This window comes from Sinocyclocheilus anshuiensis, unplaced genomic scaffold (assembly GCF_001515605.1).
Source record: "Sinocyclocheilus anshuiensis isolate Anshui unplaced genomic scaffold, SAMN03320099.WGS_v1.1 scaffold507, whole genome shotgun sequence".
Classification (NCBI taxonomy): Eukaryota; Metazoa; Chordata; class Actinopteri; order Cypriniformes; family Cyprinidae; genus Sinocyclocheilus; species Sinocyclocheilus anshuiensis.
Window position 1 is genome coordinate 467,558 of NW_015551034.1, and position 17,329 is coordinate 484,886.

The 17,329-nt window shown below is 36.8% G+C and overlaps 3 protein-coding genes across 6 annotated transcripts in view; 1 reads left to right on the forward strand and 2 right to left on the reverse strand.

Moving 5' to 3' along the window:
• Positions 1-798, forward strand: part of tmprss3a (transmembrane serine protease 3a) — a 23,350-nt gene extending 22,552 nt beyond the window's left edge. Inside the window, exon 11 of the mRNA XM_016450833.1 lies at positions 754-798. Coding sequence (XP_016306319.1) covers positions 754-798 — 45 coding nt within the window. The remainder of the gene's footprint in view (positions 1-753) is intronic.
• Positions 799-2,137: 1,339 nt separating this feature from the next.
• On the reverse strand, positions 2,138-8,949 carry LOC107661298 (homeobox protein PKNOX1-like). Of its 2 annotated transcripts, XM_016450802.1 has the most exons (11): positions 8,874-8,949; positions 7,553-7,664; positions 6,517-6,647; positions 5,771-5,942; positions 5,488-5,658; positions 5,290-5,401; positions 4,645-4,742; positions 4,425-4,550; positions 4,252-4,328; positions 3,335-3,495; positions 2,138-2,461 (listed from the first exon to the last, which is right to left on the reverse strand). In XM_016450802.1, the coding sequence occupies exons 2-11, from the start codon at positions 7,604-7,606 to the stop codon at positions 2,271-2,273; spliced, it is 1,293 nt and encodes a 430-aa protein (XP_016306288.1). In that variant the 5' UTR covers positions 7,607-7,664; positions 8,874-8,949; the 3' UTR covers positions 2,138-2,270. The 2 variants fall into 2 exon arrangements, with proteins under 2 accessions (XP_016306288.1, XP_016306289.1); XM_016450803.1 differs by lacking the exon at positions 8,874-8,949 and having other exon boundaries at positions 7,553-8,853.
• A 623-nt stretch (positions 8,950-9,572) lies between these two features.
• Positions 9,573-16,716, reverse strand: LOC107661299 (fibrous sheath CABYR-binding protein-like). 3 transcript variants are annotated; one of them, XM_016450806.1, is made up of 4 exons: positions 16,617-16,716; positions 16,308-16,413; positions 12,849-13,988; positions 9,573-10,145 (listed from the first exon to the last, which is right to left on the reverse strand). In XM_016450806.1, exons 1-4 carry the CDS (start codon positions 16,659-16,661, stop codon positions 9,985-9,987), a joined length of 1,452 nt encoding a protein of 483 aa, XP_016306292.1. In that variant the 5' UTR covers positions 16,662-16,716; the 3' UTR covers positions 9,573-9,984. The 3 variants fall into 3 exon arrangements, with proteins under 3 accessions (XP_016306292.1, XP_016306291.1, XP_016306290.1); XM_016450805.1 differs by having other exon boundaries at positions 16,302-16,413; XM_016450804.1 differs by having other exon boundaries at positions 16,296-16,413.
• Positions 16,717-17,329: the final 613 nt, after the last annotated feature.

Here is a 17,329-nt window from a genome sequence, read left to right on the forward strand (position 1 = left end):
TAGGTAGGTGTGGCTGACTCTGAACTTTTATAAAGAATATCTCTTTGGATTTGAGACTTTAGTCTTTGCAACTTTACAGATCTTCTTTATGCACCAAGAGCTTGTTACACTCCAAAGAGAAAGGAAAAATTGAAAACGCATCATATGACCCCTTTAAGTAAAGAGATCGAAATGAAGGGGAAAATGAATATAAAACGAATATAAAAATATAACCAATAATAAGCTAATGATAATATACAAATATTACGGGAAAAAGACGATCAGTTAATGGACTTACAAGACTGTAGGATGGATAAAAATGTTTTCTTGTAGGCCTATTTTATAGTATGCACTTTATGTAACATTTATTCATCATGATAAACTTCATTTGAATGCTGACTATCGCACGTAATACAGTTCGGTAGCCAAGGCCTATGGTTAATACAATAATTTAATAATGTAATCATTTCTATAATAAATAATATAATTTCTTAATTCAAAATAAAATATGAATCCATATCTGATAATCCCACGACATATTATCACGTTCCCACGAGTTATCTCGTGGCCACGACAAAACTAAGTGAACCCAGCATGTCACCTCGCGGCCCCGTAAAAACGACATGGGGAAAGCTATTTTTGTTCAGAAAGGTCATGCAGGAAGGACATGATCTTATCACGTGATATCAGGAGTTATGCTAATGATTCAGTGCCCTCTTGTGGTTTGAAACGAATAATACAAAACTATAATTTTCTTTGCCTCATTTCATACAGAGAGAAGAAATACTGCATCCCTCTGCAACCATCTCTGATTATTGAGACATACTTATGGGAAATGCAACATCAAGGAACTGAATCCAGGCAGAGACTCCACAAAAAAAAACAAACCCTGCCACAGGCTGCACCTGTCACTCTGTCATATAGAGGCACAGCGTAAGAAATCATTATATTACTTACACTCACATCTGAAAAAGTTTTATTCGGTGTAAGTAGTCTTATACAGTACTTGCTACTGTTTTAAGAAATACCTGCCAAACACTCCTCTAATGTATCATGAATTATTAAATACACAAATATTTCCAGAGACACGCAAGTCACAATGTGCTTATGTCTAATATGCAATAAATATGGAGAAAAAAGGACAAAGGCCCCAACCATGCAAAAAGTATTTTCACTGTTGCAAAACTTTGTAAAGGCTTTAATATGTCATACTGTTGTAGTGTTTACAGTCCTTAAATAATTGTTTAAAAAACAGCACACAATTAACATCGTTTAAGGTAAAATGGTGTGGCAAAATACTCCGATTTGACCTTTATTTCACTTTAATATGGACATTTTATGCCATAATTCCCAAAGCATCTTTCATAACTCTGATTGTTAAGGAAGCTTTGTACATGTTAGATCAAACTACATAAACCTACAGAGCAAAAACAAAGAGGTCCCTCTGAAACGAAGGAACATCTTCAGCATACGGATGAAGATTACTGGAAGAGACTTTGATTTAACACATCTTACTAAATTTAATCAACGTATCAGGCTTTCTGTGCTTATCAGCGGTATAGTTTTAAAAAAGAATATGTAAGGCATTTTGTATGTGAGTGTTAAACCCAATTTACATATTTAAAAATGGTTTATTAATCCAGCATTTTTTTTCCTAAGTCATCCCCTGAAAACAGGGCAGATAGTATAGTTTCTGTACATAAATATTCCCTATAAAACACAAACTAAAAAAAGAAAGAAAAAAATAACACTTTTTACAACGTTCATATATAAAAATAATAATCTCTTTTCTCGAACTCCGTCTTGGAGCCTCTCTACAAGCGTGAGCATACTGAAGAGAACATGAACATGCAGTGTGAATAAAACCAGCACGACGACAAACTCTTAAAATCTTGGCATTCAAATGAGTTAATATAGAAAACTAAATCATTACACACATTCACTAAAGAAGCTTAAAAACATTCCTCTGCATTCTATTGTTGCAAACTTCTTGAAGTGTCTATATAAAAGTGCACGCACCTGCACGTCTACACAATAAAACCAGGTGCTGAAATGCAACTCCTCGCACACAGCATCTTTCAGTAACGTTGTGCTCTCTGTAAACTGTTCGTGTGTGTGTTTGTGTAAAATATAGGCCAACATACAGTACTCTTAATTATTTTTTTTGTAGTGCACAAGTATCAGCTTTGCTGAAAGTCTATGAGGGGACCGGATCTCTTGCCACAAGTGTTATGTGCAAGTTTTCCAATGTAAATATAAGCATGCAGTGTGTGACCTGCGATCCATGTGTCTTAGTCGCTAACATCTAAACCCAGCCCGGTCATGTTAGCAGATGACAAATCTGCGTCATCTTCATTGCCGCTTTCCTCGGATTCATCCTCGCTGTGATTTCCCATCATGACTTGATGCATGGCGAGAGTTGCTCCATCTGATGAAAGCGCCTGGAAGCCATCGACGTTCATCCCCACTGTAACCATACTACCTGCACACAATCACAATACATATATTCCACTGTCAAAAATCAGTCAATGAAAAACTGTAATATAAAACGGACTCTTTTTGGGCATGAGTTAGTGATGGGAAGTCCGGCTCCTTTCAAAGATTCGGCTCGGCTCCCTTAAAAGGTTTGTGTGTTGGTAAGCAATTTTTTATTCAGTGTTTTTATAATAGCCTTATTTTTATGCATTTTTTTCATTACAAAAAAATACAGTTACTATTATTTAACATTTTAATAAAACTTAAATTGAACAATTGAACACAGAACCACAGCAAACAAATCAAATAAATAAAGGCAAAAGTCTTAACATGAAGACACTTTAGTCTTTAGTGCAGGTTGGCATTCAGAAATATCAGATGCCTCAGCTTGGGTGTGCTGATGAGAGTTCTCCTCTCCGATTATTTGTCCTGTTTTTGAGAACATTCCCTAAGGGGACCGATGTTGCAACAATACAGTGTCTTCCTACCTTAACCAACGCGCTTGCGTTTAAATCCGGATCCCCCGCCTCACTCTTTCGCTCTGTGTACCTGGCCTTTACCACTACAGTCGCTATCTTCGGAGCATGTGTCCCCCTTCCTTCTTTCACATAATGGTATGATCCTAGTCTATCCTCCCATGTGATTAGCTGCACATGTATTTTTTATTTTTTTTAAAGCACATTATTTTGAGACCATACCGTCTGGCATTGTGAGCTGCTGCTGGGTTCCAGATGAGGCGATGGAGTCAGATCGCTATCTTCGGAGCGTGTGTCCCCCTTCCTTCATTCACATAATGGTATGATCCTAGTCTATCCTCCCATGTGATTAGCTGCACATGTATTTTTTATTTTTTTTAAAGCACATTATTTTGAGACCATACCGTCTGGCATTGTGAGCTGCTGCTGGGTTCCAGATGAGGCGATGGAGTCAGACCAGAAGCGGTGTAGCGGGCGGCTCTGAGCGGTCTTCTTCTTGGTTTTGGCCATCTCTGAGTTGACATCCAGCATTGGCTGCAAGATCCGTCTTCGAGCATTAATAAACCTACAGGACAGACCCAGACAATATTTTGCATCACTCGCTATGCATGGAGGATATATCAGTGCGCGGAAAGTTAATTACAATGAATAGTTTTGCAAGTTATTTTAGGTTTACATACTGAAATTCAATCATTTTAAATGTGTGATGAACAAGCTGATAGACCGCAACTTTCAAGGTTTATGTAACAAACATGATATCATGTATAAATGAGTGATAGAAATTCATATTCTTTACATTCTAAATTCAGATGTAGTTATTTGGGTTTACTGTTCACACTATCATTATTTTGCTTTGTTTATGCTACTTCTGTGCATGACATTGTAATTAAAAATGCCCAGCTAGGTAGTTGTTTCCCAGGTGCACTTGAAGGCAGGATGTCTGAATATTTTAAGGAAACACATAAATGCACAGCATTTGAGAACTCACTGTAAACATTTTGTATTTAATACATCAGGAGATAAAAACATAAGACTAGGAACTTTAAAATAGGTCTGTCACGTTATTTTGGTAATTCAAAGAAACGGAAAAATTAAAAACAAATGTTTTTTGCACATGTAATAATGTGCCAATAACGACTGGAAAATTATGAAAAAGTAAGCCTTATCATTTTAAGATATTATTGAACACTTCTGTTGCAATACACAACAGATTTGATCGATTATGTGGTTAATTTCTGTTGTTGATCCTGTGTAGACAAGTCAACCGGAGAGGCTGGAACAGAGTCACTGTCTACTTTGTGTTCTTGCTGGATTGACTTACCAGTTGTTGACCTGGAGTAAAGACAGGTTTGTTTGAATTGCAAGTTGCTTTTTCTCTTCCTCAGTGGGATAAGGATGCTAAATAAAGAAGATGAACAAGGGATTGTTTATAAATTTATATCAGGTACAACAAAACTGCACAGAATGACTTTAAATGGTTGTTTGCCTACTAACCGCTATGTGCTGGAAGAGCCAGGAGCGCATGACACTGGTAGCCTGTTTCGGGAGAACACCACGCTTGTTTTTAGGCGAGTTATCTCCCCCAAAGAAACTCAAGTCCTGATTGAGCTGAAGCTGGAGCTGCAGGAAGTAGAAGGAGTCACTGATCAGTGAGTCTGCTTGTGATCTGTGAGTAAATGTGTTTGTGTGTGCTCTGCTGGAGTGTCATGCAAACCTGTGAGTTCTGGATGTGTATTGTTCCAGGTGAGATGGCTTGTGTCACCACTTGTCCCTGTGGTGTGACTACTGTCACGGGCTGATACACTGCATTACCTGCACAGAAACAAGATTTATTTATTTATTTTTTTTTTTAAATCTGAGGAACCATCATTTCAACCAAATAGCCACTGATGCCAATTCGATTGAAAAGGTTCACATGTAATAAGCGAAACCTAAAATAATAAAAAAAATAATCTACTAAATGAACACATTTATGCATCAACAATAAGTGTAAAATTATTTAAATGGAACAATACGTAATAAAATAAACAGCAAAATGTTTATAAGAAAACATTTGAAAATCAATGTATGAATAAAAAAAAAAAAAAACTTAGGTCTTATAGGGATAATCAATGTAAATAATTACTTAAAATAATCAGTTCAGATTTAATTATTCATAACCACCCATTTTGAAAAATAGTGTTTAAAGAATAATATTGTTGTGTAGAAATATTGGTAATTTTCACCTTGTACTCAATAGTTTTGTCACATCCAAACAGATTGAACACAAACTACCTGCAAGAGTTCAAATATGACATATACTCATATGATTGTAACCCCACGCAGCTCCCACTGCAATTCATAACACATGAACATGTACCTGCGACCATTTGTGATGGATTGACTGCTGTCACTGTAACATTGCCTTGAAGTCCTTGTGAGGGTGCCACAACACCCTGGGGGCTGAGGACACTTGAGAAAGGGTTGGACAGCTGCAAAAGAATAAATAAATCAAACAATACATCAAAGTACTTGTTGTGAGTGTTAGTGTCTAAAATAAGAGGAAAATGGCTTTTACTTGGTCATGGACTGGAGAGTATGGGCTGCCTGGCTCTCCACTCAGGAGTGTCTCACTGTTCATCTTGGTCTTGAGGCAGGAAATGTAACGGCTGCAGAAGTCCTTGCACAGGTCACTGACTTTCTCTAGCTCTAACAGATGAATCCGCAGCACCTGGATGGCCCTGACCATCTGATAGCAAGCATACATTTGTGACACTTGTCAGAGTTTGAAGTTAAGATCAAAGCTATAAGGTATATATAGTAATATTAGCTATTTTGTTACCATCTACCACATCTCTTACCAAGTTGTCAAGGTCTGGGTCTTCACTAAAGAAGGCTTTGCCATCTTTCTCCTGACTGCGTACAAAGTTTTCAATGTCAACATCAAAACTGGCAGAGGTTACGCAGTCAGAGCCCTGAGTGGACTGCTCACACTTCTCAAACAGCAGGGCCAAGAGAGGGAAGAGGGGATGTCTGTGGTGGAGAAGAAACATGTAAGAGACAACACTGTTCAAGGCACTCCTTACAGCACACGTCTGAGAGCAAAATACACTACCCTTCAAAAGCAAGATTTTTAATCTTTTTAAAAGAACTCTTTTGCTCATCAAGACTGTATTTATGTGATCAGAAATACAGTACAGACAGATATATTTTGAAATATTATTACAATTTAAAATAACCGTTTTCTATTTAAATTTATTTTAAAATGTAATTTATTCCTGTGATGCAAAGCTGAATTCTCAGCATCATTCCTCCAGTCTTCAGTGTCACATGATCCTTCAGGAATCATTCTAATATGCCGATTTGCTGCTTAAGAACATTTCTTATTATTATCAATGTTGAAAACAGTTGCACTACATGAATATAAAATAAAAAACAGCACTTATTTGAAATAGAAATATTTTGTAACATTAGAAATGCCTTTTACGATCACTTTTGATCAGAATGTTTCCTTGATGAACAAAATGTTAATTTCTTTTAAAAAAAACTTTTTAAGGGTAATGTATATTTATAAAATGCATCGTGTAAATTTGGACACTCATGTCACCTATATATACAGGCTTTGTAGACATCCATTTGTGTTTGTGTTTCAGTGGATACAGGGCTGCTGGAGCTTCCTGTGCTTCCATTGGCAAAGTCCTGTTCAAGGTCACTCTCTGACTGCTCCATGACCTGCATCTAATCCAGGAGAAAACAGATTATATTTCATATACTAGTTCTAACAAATTGCTTGACAGTGGTGTTTTAGCATTTGTAGCTCACTGACTTTACATCACTTCCAGATGTACACTTCAACAGTTATACTTGTACTCACAAAGACTCATAAACAGCAGTGAAATGTTACAATTTTTATAACATTCTTTATATTTCTCTTAATTTTATATGAGATTTGCAATTTTTGTAAAGTTAAAACCCTAATTTAAGTGATTGTTATCTAACAAAAAATATATATAAATGAAATTAAAAACTAATTTTATTAGTTCTTTAAATTTCTATTACATGAGATCTGTGCAACTTTTGTACAGTTTAAAACCCTGATTTGTTATTTTCTAGCAAAAAAAATGTATTAATTAAAATCCAATTAAATATGATCAACCAACTAAATTGTATAATGATCAACACTTAATTTTATTGACTTAGCCCGGTTAATTAAAGGCTTTTTTATCTTTACTATACAAAAGCCTCGGAGTATTTAATCTTTTCAGTTAAAATTTTATAATAGTTCTTTATTATAATGTATAATTTGTTATCCTATCTAGCAATAAAATATTCAAATTAAATGGCTTTTTTGGTAAAAAGGGTAGGATGGTTGCATTTGATGATAATTTGTGTAAAACAATAAAATGTTGAGATTAATCCTTTGTGACTAAGACTAAGAGAAAATTAGGAGAAATGGGGGAAAATATGATGCATATAAAACTAGTTCGGTTTCATGCCAAGTTAATAGTATGTTATATAATAGTGCGTCAAACATATTTATTAACTCTTGGGGAGAAAAAAAAAGTAATGGGACACCAAAGTGTGCGGTTCTCATGGAAAGTGCCAAACAAAAGAAGTTTGAAATTTGAATATGTCACACCTACCTGCTGGTCTCCCTCTTGATATTTGTCTATGGACACAGACTGTGCAGCCATCATATTCAAAGTGGCCGCTGCCAACCCTGGGGCATTATATGGGCAGGAAGCAGGAAACGACCTAGAAGTGACCACATGCAACCTTTTTAAAGGCTCTAGTCTCAAACAACATTATAGGAGTTATTGAAAACTGCTGTCTAAACCACTTTTTAACTTAACCAACATGAAGATACTGGTTTATTTATTTATTTTCGTATTCAACATATGCAGCTAATCAAAGGGGGAATGCATGGAGTAATCTTGCAAAGGGAAGCCTGAATGTATTGATATGCAAATCCAATGTTATATACTGTAGAGAGCCATTTCCATGCTTTACAACACAGACATTCACACACCCACTAGCTGCTAGCACATCTGCTGTGGAGGGTGCGAATACTTGAATATTTATCTCACGTCTTGCGACACTGGGGTTTATCAATATACACATGCTATTTATTTCCCAACAAAATGCAACGCTTACTTCACATATTGGCAAGGACGTTTTAAGTCAATCTCAATCAGAATGCATTTGATAACTTCGTTTACAAACAAAAAGTAAGTCTAGCTAAAGCGTTGTTGGTGTAAAAACGAAATGTGAAGCACTAAATTGAGACGCATTACAGTCAGCTGTTCGTTTAGCCATTGACTGAGACTGAACTTTGAAGAACGAGAGAAGACTCGTCGGTCTAGCCTAAATGCTCTCGTTATTTGTACTGGGAAGTAAATGTAGCAACGGGTGCTAAAGTAGGAAACGCCATGTTCCTCGGTAACAAACGGGCAGAGCTGTTAGCTAGTGCATTATTAGCCCGCTAGCAAGCCAAGCACAGTCGCTACAGAGGCTCACACACGGCACTAATCCTTCACGTTTACTGCACATGAGCGCTGTCCTCGATGTGAAGGCAATTTATAGGACGTTAACGTGCGATTTGAATTACGGTAGTTTAAAAACCAACTCTAAATAGGATAATTTAGCCCTGAGACTGTCGTCTAGCGCTCCTCTGGCCTGACTGAGAGCAGGGAGAGAGAGAGAGAGAGCAGCTAAACCCGGGCCTTCACTCAGCCATCGGTCGCCCTTGCTAGAATGAAACCTCATGTCCCTCAAAAAGCCGACATATTTTTTTTTCTCCATCTAGAGATTTTTAGGACAAGATTGGCTCGACTGTCCCATGCAACTCCCGTGAGCCGCTAACAGCGTATGCTCTCTTTCACTCGGCCCCGGGCATTTTTGTGTGTCGCTCGGATTGTTTGATTGATAGGGAGCGGAAAAAGACAAGTTTGAGTGACAGCTTACCTGGGTGCCAATCTTCGTCACACTGACAAGCGGCTGCAGCAATCGGGATCCGCATGTGTCGCGCTGCGTCATCACGCACGGGGACGCAGGGCACTCAGCTCATGAATATTTAAGTAGGGGGAGGAGAAGTGACGTGAGCCCTCAGCGAATATTTTAAACACGCCCCGTTATGGGAGTACCAGGATCGGGACAATTAGTTTTAAAATCTGTGCCATTTAAGTGCAATTTATTTGTTTGATGTTCTGCCCAAAAATGCCTTTTCTCAAAAATGTCACCATTTCTTTCAGGTTTGTCTACATTTTAAATAACTCTTTGCATTCATGAGTTCATTTTAAAGGATCTTGCAGTGGGCAAATCATTTTTAAAAGTACAGAAATGCCATTTAGTGGTTATGGAAAATGCCTTTTTGGCCTTTTTTTCTCTACGAATTGCAAGGACAAATTCTGAATCGTGAGCCATGTACATACAGTATATGTCAGAAGTGCAATATACATAAAATGTCACAGTCACCTTTTTATTTTTAATTATGTTGTGGAAACAAAGATGTAAATTCAGGATTCTAAGAAAAAAAATCTGAATTGCCAGAAGAGATTTTTAAAAAATCATAGTATTTTTTCATAGAATTTCAAGAAACACAATACGAATTGTGAGATGAAAATTCACAATCACACAATTTTTTAAATGTTTTAATTATGCGGCAGAAACTAATAATTAACATGAGGCAGAAATTAGTCATAAAACATTAGAAATTAGGTCATTTCGAACCTTTTAGTCTCACCTTTTAATTAATTCAGGAAATACAGCATTTAAACCATTTGCCAATTTAAAGTTAGAAGTACACTACCCTCCTTTATGCAATAAAGAGTGTAATAAAGTCAAAGCAAGCATAGCCTCATTACAATAAAGTATAAATTGAGATCAACACCATTCAAATACTGTAGAAGACAACAGCAACAAATAACTCTGGAACCACTCTAATGAAGTTAAATCATTTTAATTCCATAATTATAGAATTCTAGCATAAAGCTTGAGATTTGCCAGTAAATCGTCTGAGGAACAGTGAACATGTGGAAGAAGCAGGGTTGTGGACTAAGGTAGCAATAACACAGGCTCAGTGTCTGCCTGCGGAAGGCTGGGGCAGACGGTATTTAGACAGCTCTACATCCACATCAGCAAAGGTGTACATGTTGTAGTCGTGGTGCTGCAGGTTCTTGTACGTGGTGTTGTCAAAGGGCTCCAGCTCCGGCTCCGGGGCTTTCTCTGGGGCTTGCTCTGAGGAAATCAATAATGTAAGAGATTAAATGTAAGACATGTGGAACTGGGAAAAAACACCACACAAAATGTAACTAACAGCAACGGAAAGAAAGACAAGATGTTGTTTCAGGAAAAAAGCCCATACAATGAGTACCGTGCCCAAGGAACAAGTAACTGAACATTTATTTTAGATTGGAAGATAAGCGTGAATAAAAATATTTGCGCAAGGACAAACCAAAGTAAAAATTAAACAAAGAATGATCATAGAAGGAAGTACATTTAAGAGAGCCGAGGAAGAGTCTTCCTGTTAATTCCTTACTCTTCAAAAGGACTTCTGATTTGAATCTTCACACTTTCATGGCATTACAGTAATCACTTTCAATCCACAGGTGGTCCTTTACACAAAAAGGTGCGAGGGGCCTCTAGTTTTTTTACCTAGACTACATGTGTCTGACAGTTTCTCGCACAATAACTTTAATCACTCTGTAATTTTCCATTTCATCTACTACAGCTCCAGTCAATCAAACCTTTAAGTAAACCAGATGCTTATAAAGACAGGATCTTTCCACATTACTCTATTATTTTGCTCAGTTTTACCATAAATGTTATAAAACAACATTATAACACCCACAGGTTACAGCATAAGTACACAAACTGATAAATCAAACATCCCACAATTCATGAATCTCGACATAACACACTTATTTGTTATTACAGAACAAAACATATAAGTATCCAAGATTAAAAAGGGAGGGTTTTGACTGATGATGCCGGTAAGTAACCTCATTATATATAATCTCAATCGCTTAAAAACATCAATATGGGATGCTGAAACAGGAACATGAATGGATTAACTTTAGTCTAAACATGGGAAAATATTACCATTAACGTAACGGGATCAAACAAATGATATTTCACAATTTAAGAAAATATGTACATCAAGCATAAAATACAAATAAGCCCTGGGAGTGGAGATGCTCATACAGGGGCAGAAAGTGTGAAAGGAACAGACAGAAGAGTGAGAATAGTGCTTTGCATTGTCCATTAAGAAAAAAAGAAAGAAACCGCAAAAGCTAGTAAGCTACTAGACGTATAGAGGGGTAAAAAATATATATATTTTAAGAAAATCACTTCAATGTAAAGTTGGCTTTATCCTATGTGTCCAGTGGTGCGGAAAGAAATCCACTTAATAGCACTCAAAACACAGCAGTGTGCTCTTCAGCATGAATGCCGTCAATGACACAATCATGTATATGCACAATTACAGAGAAAAAATGCTTACTTCTCTGAATGCTTATTTGCACAATGCTTTTACTACTTATTCCAAAATTCACAATCTTCCATGTGAGCCTCAGCTCCCATAGAGAAAACACACACTCATCCCCCAGTCACTCTGCACCAGTGGACATCATACAGAAACATACAGAAACATTTTAAGTAACTGTTTCTTGCAATAAATAAATAAGGTGTTGATGCCAATTATGAGGTAAGTTACCTTTAGTTTTTTGTTTTCAATGGAAAGAAAATGGGTAACACTTTATTTAAGGTGTCCTTGTTACAAGTGTTACATACTTACTATTATAATAACAATAAATTATGTAGAATTGCATGCAAGTAACCCTAAGACAAACCCTAATCGTAACCCTAACCATATAGTAAATACATGTAGTTAATCAATATTACTCGGTGCTTAAATGTAGAATTACACTGTAACAAGGACACCTTAAAATAGTGTAACCAAGAAATGTAATGAACCACAACTATTCTACCCCTCCAATGCTTAAAATGCGTTCATACATACAGCAATTTTATCACTGGAGTGGGAATATTATTGGTTTAAGTAGGCGTTCATACAGTGCTACTGTTATTGAAGAGTCATAGCTTTTGAAAATCTGTTAAAATGCATCATAAATAATCATCCATCATGATGATGATATGCATGAATGAATCTCTCACAGGAGAGACTACACAAAACTAGTTACTGTGATTTGCCTTTGTGGAGCAGCACTGTAGTCAATGCACTGCATCACTTCTCATTTGCATGAAGATGATAAACTTTTTTATTTATTTTTTCCTTTTATCTAGGGCAGTTGAAAGTGACAGGAAACAACTGGATAGGAGAAAAGGGAATAGGACTAATCCGACTCAATCAAAAGGACTCAATCTCTGGTCACTCTAAGCAAACCGTCTCTGCTGCTCATGTTATCGGAAATTAAAATTACTCTTATTACTTAGTTACTTTCTTGCTGTATATTGCTTTATGTGTGAACACCTTGCTGATGAAAACAGAAATGCACAGGAGGGGGAGCACTATTAAAGTGACATACAGTACTTTTGTTAATATCACTCTCTACAGAACTATTTTGAAATGAGTTGTATGGTTAATTATATTTTTATACTACAATACAGACAGAAGAGTAGTGAGTAATGAATAGAATTAAAAGAAGCCATTTACAACCCAAACATCCAGGTAGAATTAAAGAATAAGTCATGCAAAGTCATGCAAATTTATGAAAATGCAATAGTTAATAAAATAACTAAATAAGAAAAGCAAATGTAATGCAAATGCATAATGAATATTAAAAGTTGCAGAGCCTTTGTGCAAAAGCAATCCCACTGCCGCAATTAAAGTATATTAGTGTTGAATAAATGGTAAGAGAAATGTGTTTCTGTGATGTGACGGATCCAGAGAAAGAAACTGAGTAAGGATGTGTGGTGTACCCTCAGGTGTCTCCACAACGTTGGTCTCAGCCCAAGCCTCCACAGCATCAGCGGCCACAGGTGCAGGGTCTACCAGCTCTTCTGAAGGGGCTGCCGGCGTTCCTGCCTCAGCTTTGGATGATGCATCTTCAGGTTTAGCTGCAACATCTCCAGAAGCCTCAGAAGCTACTCCAGGACTCGCTTCAACTGCAGTTTTTACTACTTCTTCAGGACTGGCTTCTGTAGGGATGTCTGGGACAACTTCTGCAGCAACTTTGACAGCATCTTCAGCTTTGATTTCTGGTTCCTTTTCAACAACAGTCTCCTCCACAGCAGCCGTTTTTACTACTTTTTCAGGACTGGCTTCTGTAGGGACGTCTGGGACAACTTCTGCGACAGCATCTTCAGCTTTGATTTCTGGTTCCTTTTCAACAACAGTCTCCTCCACAGCAGCCGTTTTAACATCTGTTGCGGTGTCCACTATCTTATCAGTAGTGTCAGCTTTTATGTATTCACTAGACATTTCTGGAATCGATTCAGTTGTGGAGGATGATACTATAGGGGCAGGATCAATAAGGGTCTCATCTGATCCATCTGGTTTGGCACTTGGTGCAGGAACCTCTTCTGGTTTTGCTTTAGTCACAATTTTTGCACTTTCTTGAGCTTCTCCAAATGAGGCAGATTCAGGCAATGCTCGCTTATCTACTTGTTCAGTCGTCAGACCAGGAGCTTTCTTCTCCTCTGCTGCTTTCTCTCCAGAGTGTAATGTTTCTGGTGTTTCAGTCTTTGGTTTCTCATCATCAGAATCCGAGTCTGAATCAGAATCACCGGAGGATGAGGATGAGGATGAAGAAGAGCTATCGCCTTGATCTTTCTGTACTTCTGCCTCAACATCTGAGGCCTTACTTCCTTTGCTTTTTGTAGAGACTTCATTAGTAGGTGGGACTTCAGTGATCTTTGCCTCTTCGACAGCAACTTCAGCTGCTACTGTATCAGCAACTGGACCGCCAGCTGTCGTCTCACTTGCAGCGGCTGTGGAAACAGCCTCAACGGTTTCAGACTCACCTAAAGCTACATCTTTGGGAAGAAATCCTGTGGCAGACAGCTTAGAAGGGAAGGCAACTGTGGGCTTGTAGGCTAGAAGAGAGGCCCTCTCATCGGCTGAGGAAATGGTAAATGGGATAAAATACATGAGATTGTTTTTGTAGTTTATTACATTACAGAAACCCTCCTGTTCAATGTAACTGTTAAACCCAGCAAACACCATAAGAAAACCTTGCACACCCTATCAAAGTCCCTTTAAGGCTTGTCAGTCCACTTAGCAATCTCCAAGTCAGTTATTTTCTATCTAGACTAAAGGCATGCAGTTACAGCACTACTTGACTGTGGAAAGACCAGAATCTGTTTGTTAAATAGATCAAATCCCCAATAATGTCTTACAAAAATGTAGGCTGAGCATCTTTAGTAGACTTGTGCCGGTATTCGGTAATGCGATAAATCACGGTAATGAATATGCACGATACTGTTATCGTGGGCACTTCTAAATACCATGAATAATTATATATTACAAATCCATGAAAATTTGATACCGGCATATCCCTAATCTTTAGCAACACCAGGCTAAAAACTGCATTTTCAGTCTAGTCCAGCTAATGAGCAAGCACACTGCAGAGTAATAATTTAATTTAAAGACCACATAAAAATTGTTGTTTTGTACATTTAAGTCCATTTTGTGTAATTCTAGAGGCCACCTACACTACTGTTAAGTTTGGGGTCGGTAAGATTTTTTTAAAAGAATTGTATACTTTCATTCAGATCGAAAGTGACAGTAAAGAAAATAATATTACAAAAGATATATATATATATATTTATTTTTTACCTTTCTATTCATCAAAGAATCCTGAAAAAAATATTCAGCTTTGCCATCACAGAAAAAAATTAAAGTTTATAAATGTCAATTATTTCACAATTTTACTGTATTTTTGATCAAATAAATGCAGCCATGGTGAACATAAGAGATTTCTTTCAAAACCATAAAAAAATCTTACTGACCAGTCTTTTGAATGGTAGTAATGCATATACTAATGTACTCCTTAAAGATTAAAAAAATATATATTTTACAAAAATATTTCTAAGTTTTAAAATGTTAATTGTGTTAATTCCATGAAATATACCTATACGTATACAAATTTTGCATGTCCAATACAATACTCTCTTGAATGACAATGTTTCCTTGCCTAAATTATAAATAACTGCCATCACGCACTAATAGCAAATCATGGTTTATAAGTGTGAAGAAGAAAAAATACACGAAAAAGGCTTCAATATGTCCCATACCAAACAACATCATTAAAACCATTACTTTGCACAGTACTACAAATTGTTTGTGAAAATGCCACCTTCAACAGTAAAAGCATTGAAGAATCCCTTGAACAAGAATAGTCATGCAGATATCTTTAAAGGAAATGTGTGCATGCTTTTAAAACTAATTAATATAACTGCATGAGCTTCCATTGTTTGTCCTCAACCATTTCAGCCAAAAGTAAATGATGCTTTTGAAAGCACATGTCTTTAGAAAGCAAGAGGTTGAAGGGATGGGATCTAGTGATCTAGTTCAGACGGTAAGGGCATGTCCAAAATACCCACACTTGCAGTCCTGGCCACTTGAGCATGTGCATGTGACAGGAAGTGCGTGCACAAGACTGTCCCAGGTCTGAAAAATGCCAAACGTTCAGTGACCTTAATGCACACTAAACCCACACTAACCCTAATACCGCTTCAGGGCAGTATTTTAGGCTAAGTGTATCCCATCATTCATCATGGAACTCATATGCCCCAAAACTGCGAGAAAAACTTTATAGTTTTGTCAGTTATAAAAATTGGAAGTAAAAAAAAAAAAAAAAAAGTGTTGCTACTGTTGCACACTGCATTGGTGCAGAGATGAGTACATGTATTTTGCAAAACTGGATTTTATCACTTAAAGAGACATGTTTATTAATCCTAATCCTTAATTTCTCACATTAATCCTCATGTTGTTCCAAACCTTTATGACTGCGTTTCTTCAGTAGAAAGTAAAATCAGCCATTTTGAAGAATGTCTGTAACCAAACAGGTATCCTTTTTGGTATTTCTTGTCCATAAAACAGAAGTCAATGGGAATCAAAACTGCCTGGTTACCAACATATTTTCTTTCTTTTTTTTTCCTTCATATTTTCTTTCTTTTACACGTCAGTCTTTCTTTTGTCAGTATAGACTCATGTAAGTGCAAAGACAACAAGTGTGGGTAATTGAGACCGGCCCCAAGTATAGATGAAGATAAAACCACCTACAGAACGCCAAAGCACACATTTTAATTACACACATAATATAATCATGCTGTAGACAGATTACGAGTGAGGTTGGAGTATATGGAGTATGTGAACATCACACAAACTCGAGATGGGAGATGTATGGAAAGAAAAAAGCATGCCCTTACTCTTACTTGAAGCCTTTGCCTTCTTTGCTGTTTTGGGTGGGACGTCCGTTTTAGTGCAGAGAGCTGCAATAAATGAGGTCCTAGGTGTCCCCCAGCCCTCACGCAGGAGACCCTGTATGAACACAGAAAAACATATTATTAATCCAGTAACATTTTTAAATTATTTTAAAATGAGTCATTAATATAAAGGTTATTTAACGTAATGTAATATTTGACTGACATTTCACTATTACGGTTATAACGGGTAGAGAGTTAAGTCCTGTTTTAACGTGTCTCTAGACCATCTTAGTAGAAATACAGCGAGTTTATTATTACCTTGACAGAGCCAAGTCGACCTAACCTGAGCAGGGACGTCGCCATCTTTGTTCTCCTGTTATTATTGTCCGGGTCGAAAATGAAACTCACGAATCGGTCTTCTTCTTCTTCCTTTTACTGGCAACCGCACTTAACAGCGCATTACTGCCATCACCAGGTAGCTTGGATCAGAAACATTTCCTCTATCTCTTAACATTTTCTATAACCTGTATGTCCCATTCTTAGTCTTGTAATTATACTTTCCTCCCCACGAATCGGTCGTTATCAATAGTTCCCTCAAAATGAAAAGGTGAGAATATTGTGTGGATCAGGGGGCATGCTCCACACGGATTTTATTTAAAGGTATTTGTTTTACATGCTCATTTGTAGTTACTTTGAACCATTTTTGAAAAATATTTCTTATTACTTTTATTTTTATTCTTATATTTCCAAAACTGTATTAAAAAAAAAAAAAAACATTTTACAAAAATCAAGATTGAATATATTTGGTCAAGATGATGAAATATACCACTGCACACAATTTCATATGCATTTTATTCACATCATTTCTAAAAAATAAAACATTCAGACCAGACAGAAGATGTGTGGCTCAGTTTATTCAGCTCTTTTCCCAGATATTTTACACCAACAAACATTATGAAAAGCAACAAGCATTTATTTCACAGCTAAGCTTATGCTCTCTTCCACATGTGCATTATACATGACACAGGTAG

Excerpts from the sequence above, each read along its gene's own strand:
- LOC107661299 (XM_016450804.1), bottom strand. The coding sequence starts at position 16,661 with ATGGCGACGTCCCTGCTCAGGTTAGGTCGACTTGGCTCTGTCAAG. Across the intron at positions 13,989-16,295 it reads GGCTTCAAGTAAGAGTAAGG|CCGATGAGAGGGCCTCTCTT; the intron begins GCATGCTTTTTT and ends CCATTTCCTCAG. Across the intron at positions 10,146-12,848 it reads CGTTGTGGAGACACCTGAGG|AGCAAGCCCCAGAGAAAGCC; the intron begins GTACACCACACA and ends TGATTTCCTCAG.
- LOC107661298 (XM_016450802.1), bottom strand. The coding sequence starts at position 7,606 with ATGATGGCTGCACAGTCTGTGTCCATAGACAAATATCAAGAGGGAGAC. Across the intron at positions 5,659-5,770 it reads ACCCAGACCTTGACAACTTG|ATGGTCAGGGCCATCCAGGT; the intron begins GTAAGAGATGTG and ends GCTTGCTATCAG. Across the intron at positions 2,462-3,334 it reads GCAGCTCACAATGCCAGACG|GTAGTATGGTTACAGTGGGG; the intron begins GTATGGTCTCAA and ends GATTGTGTGCAG.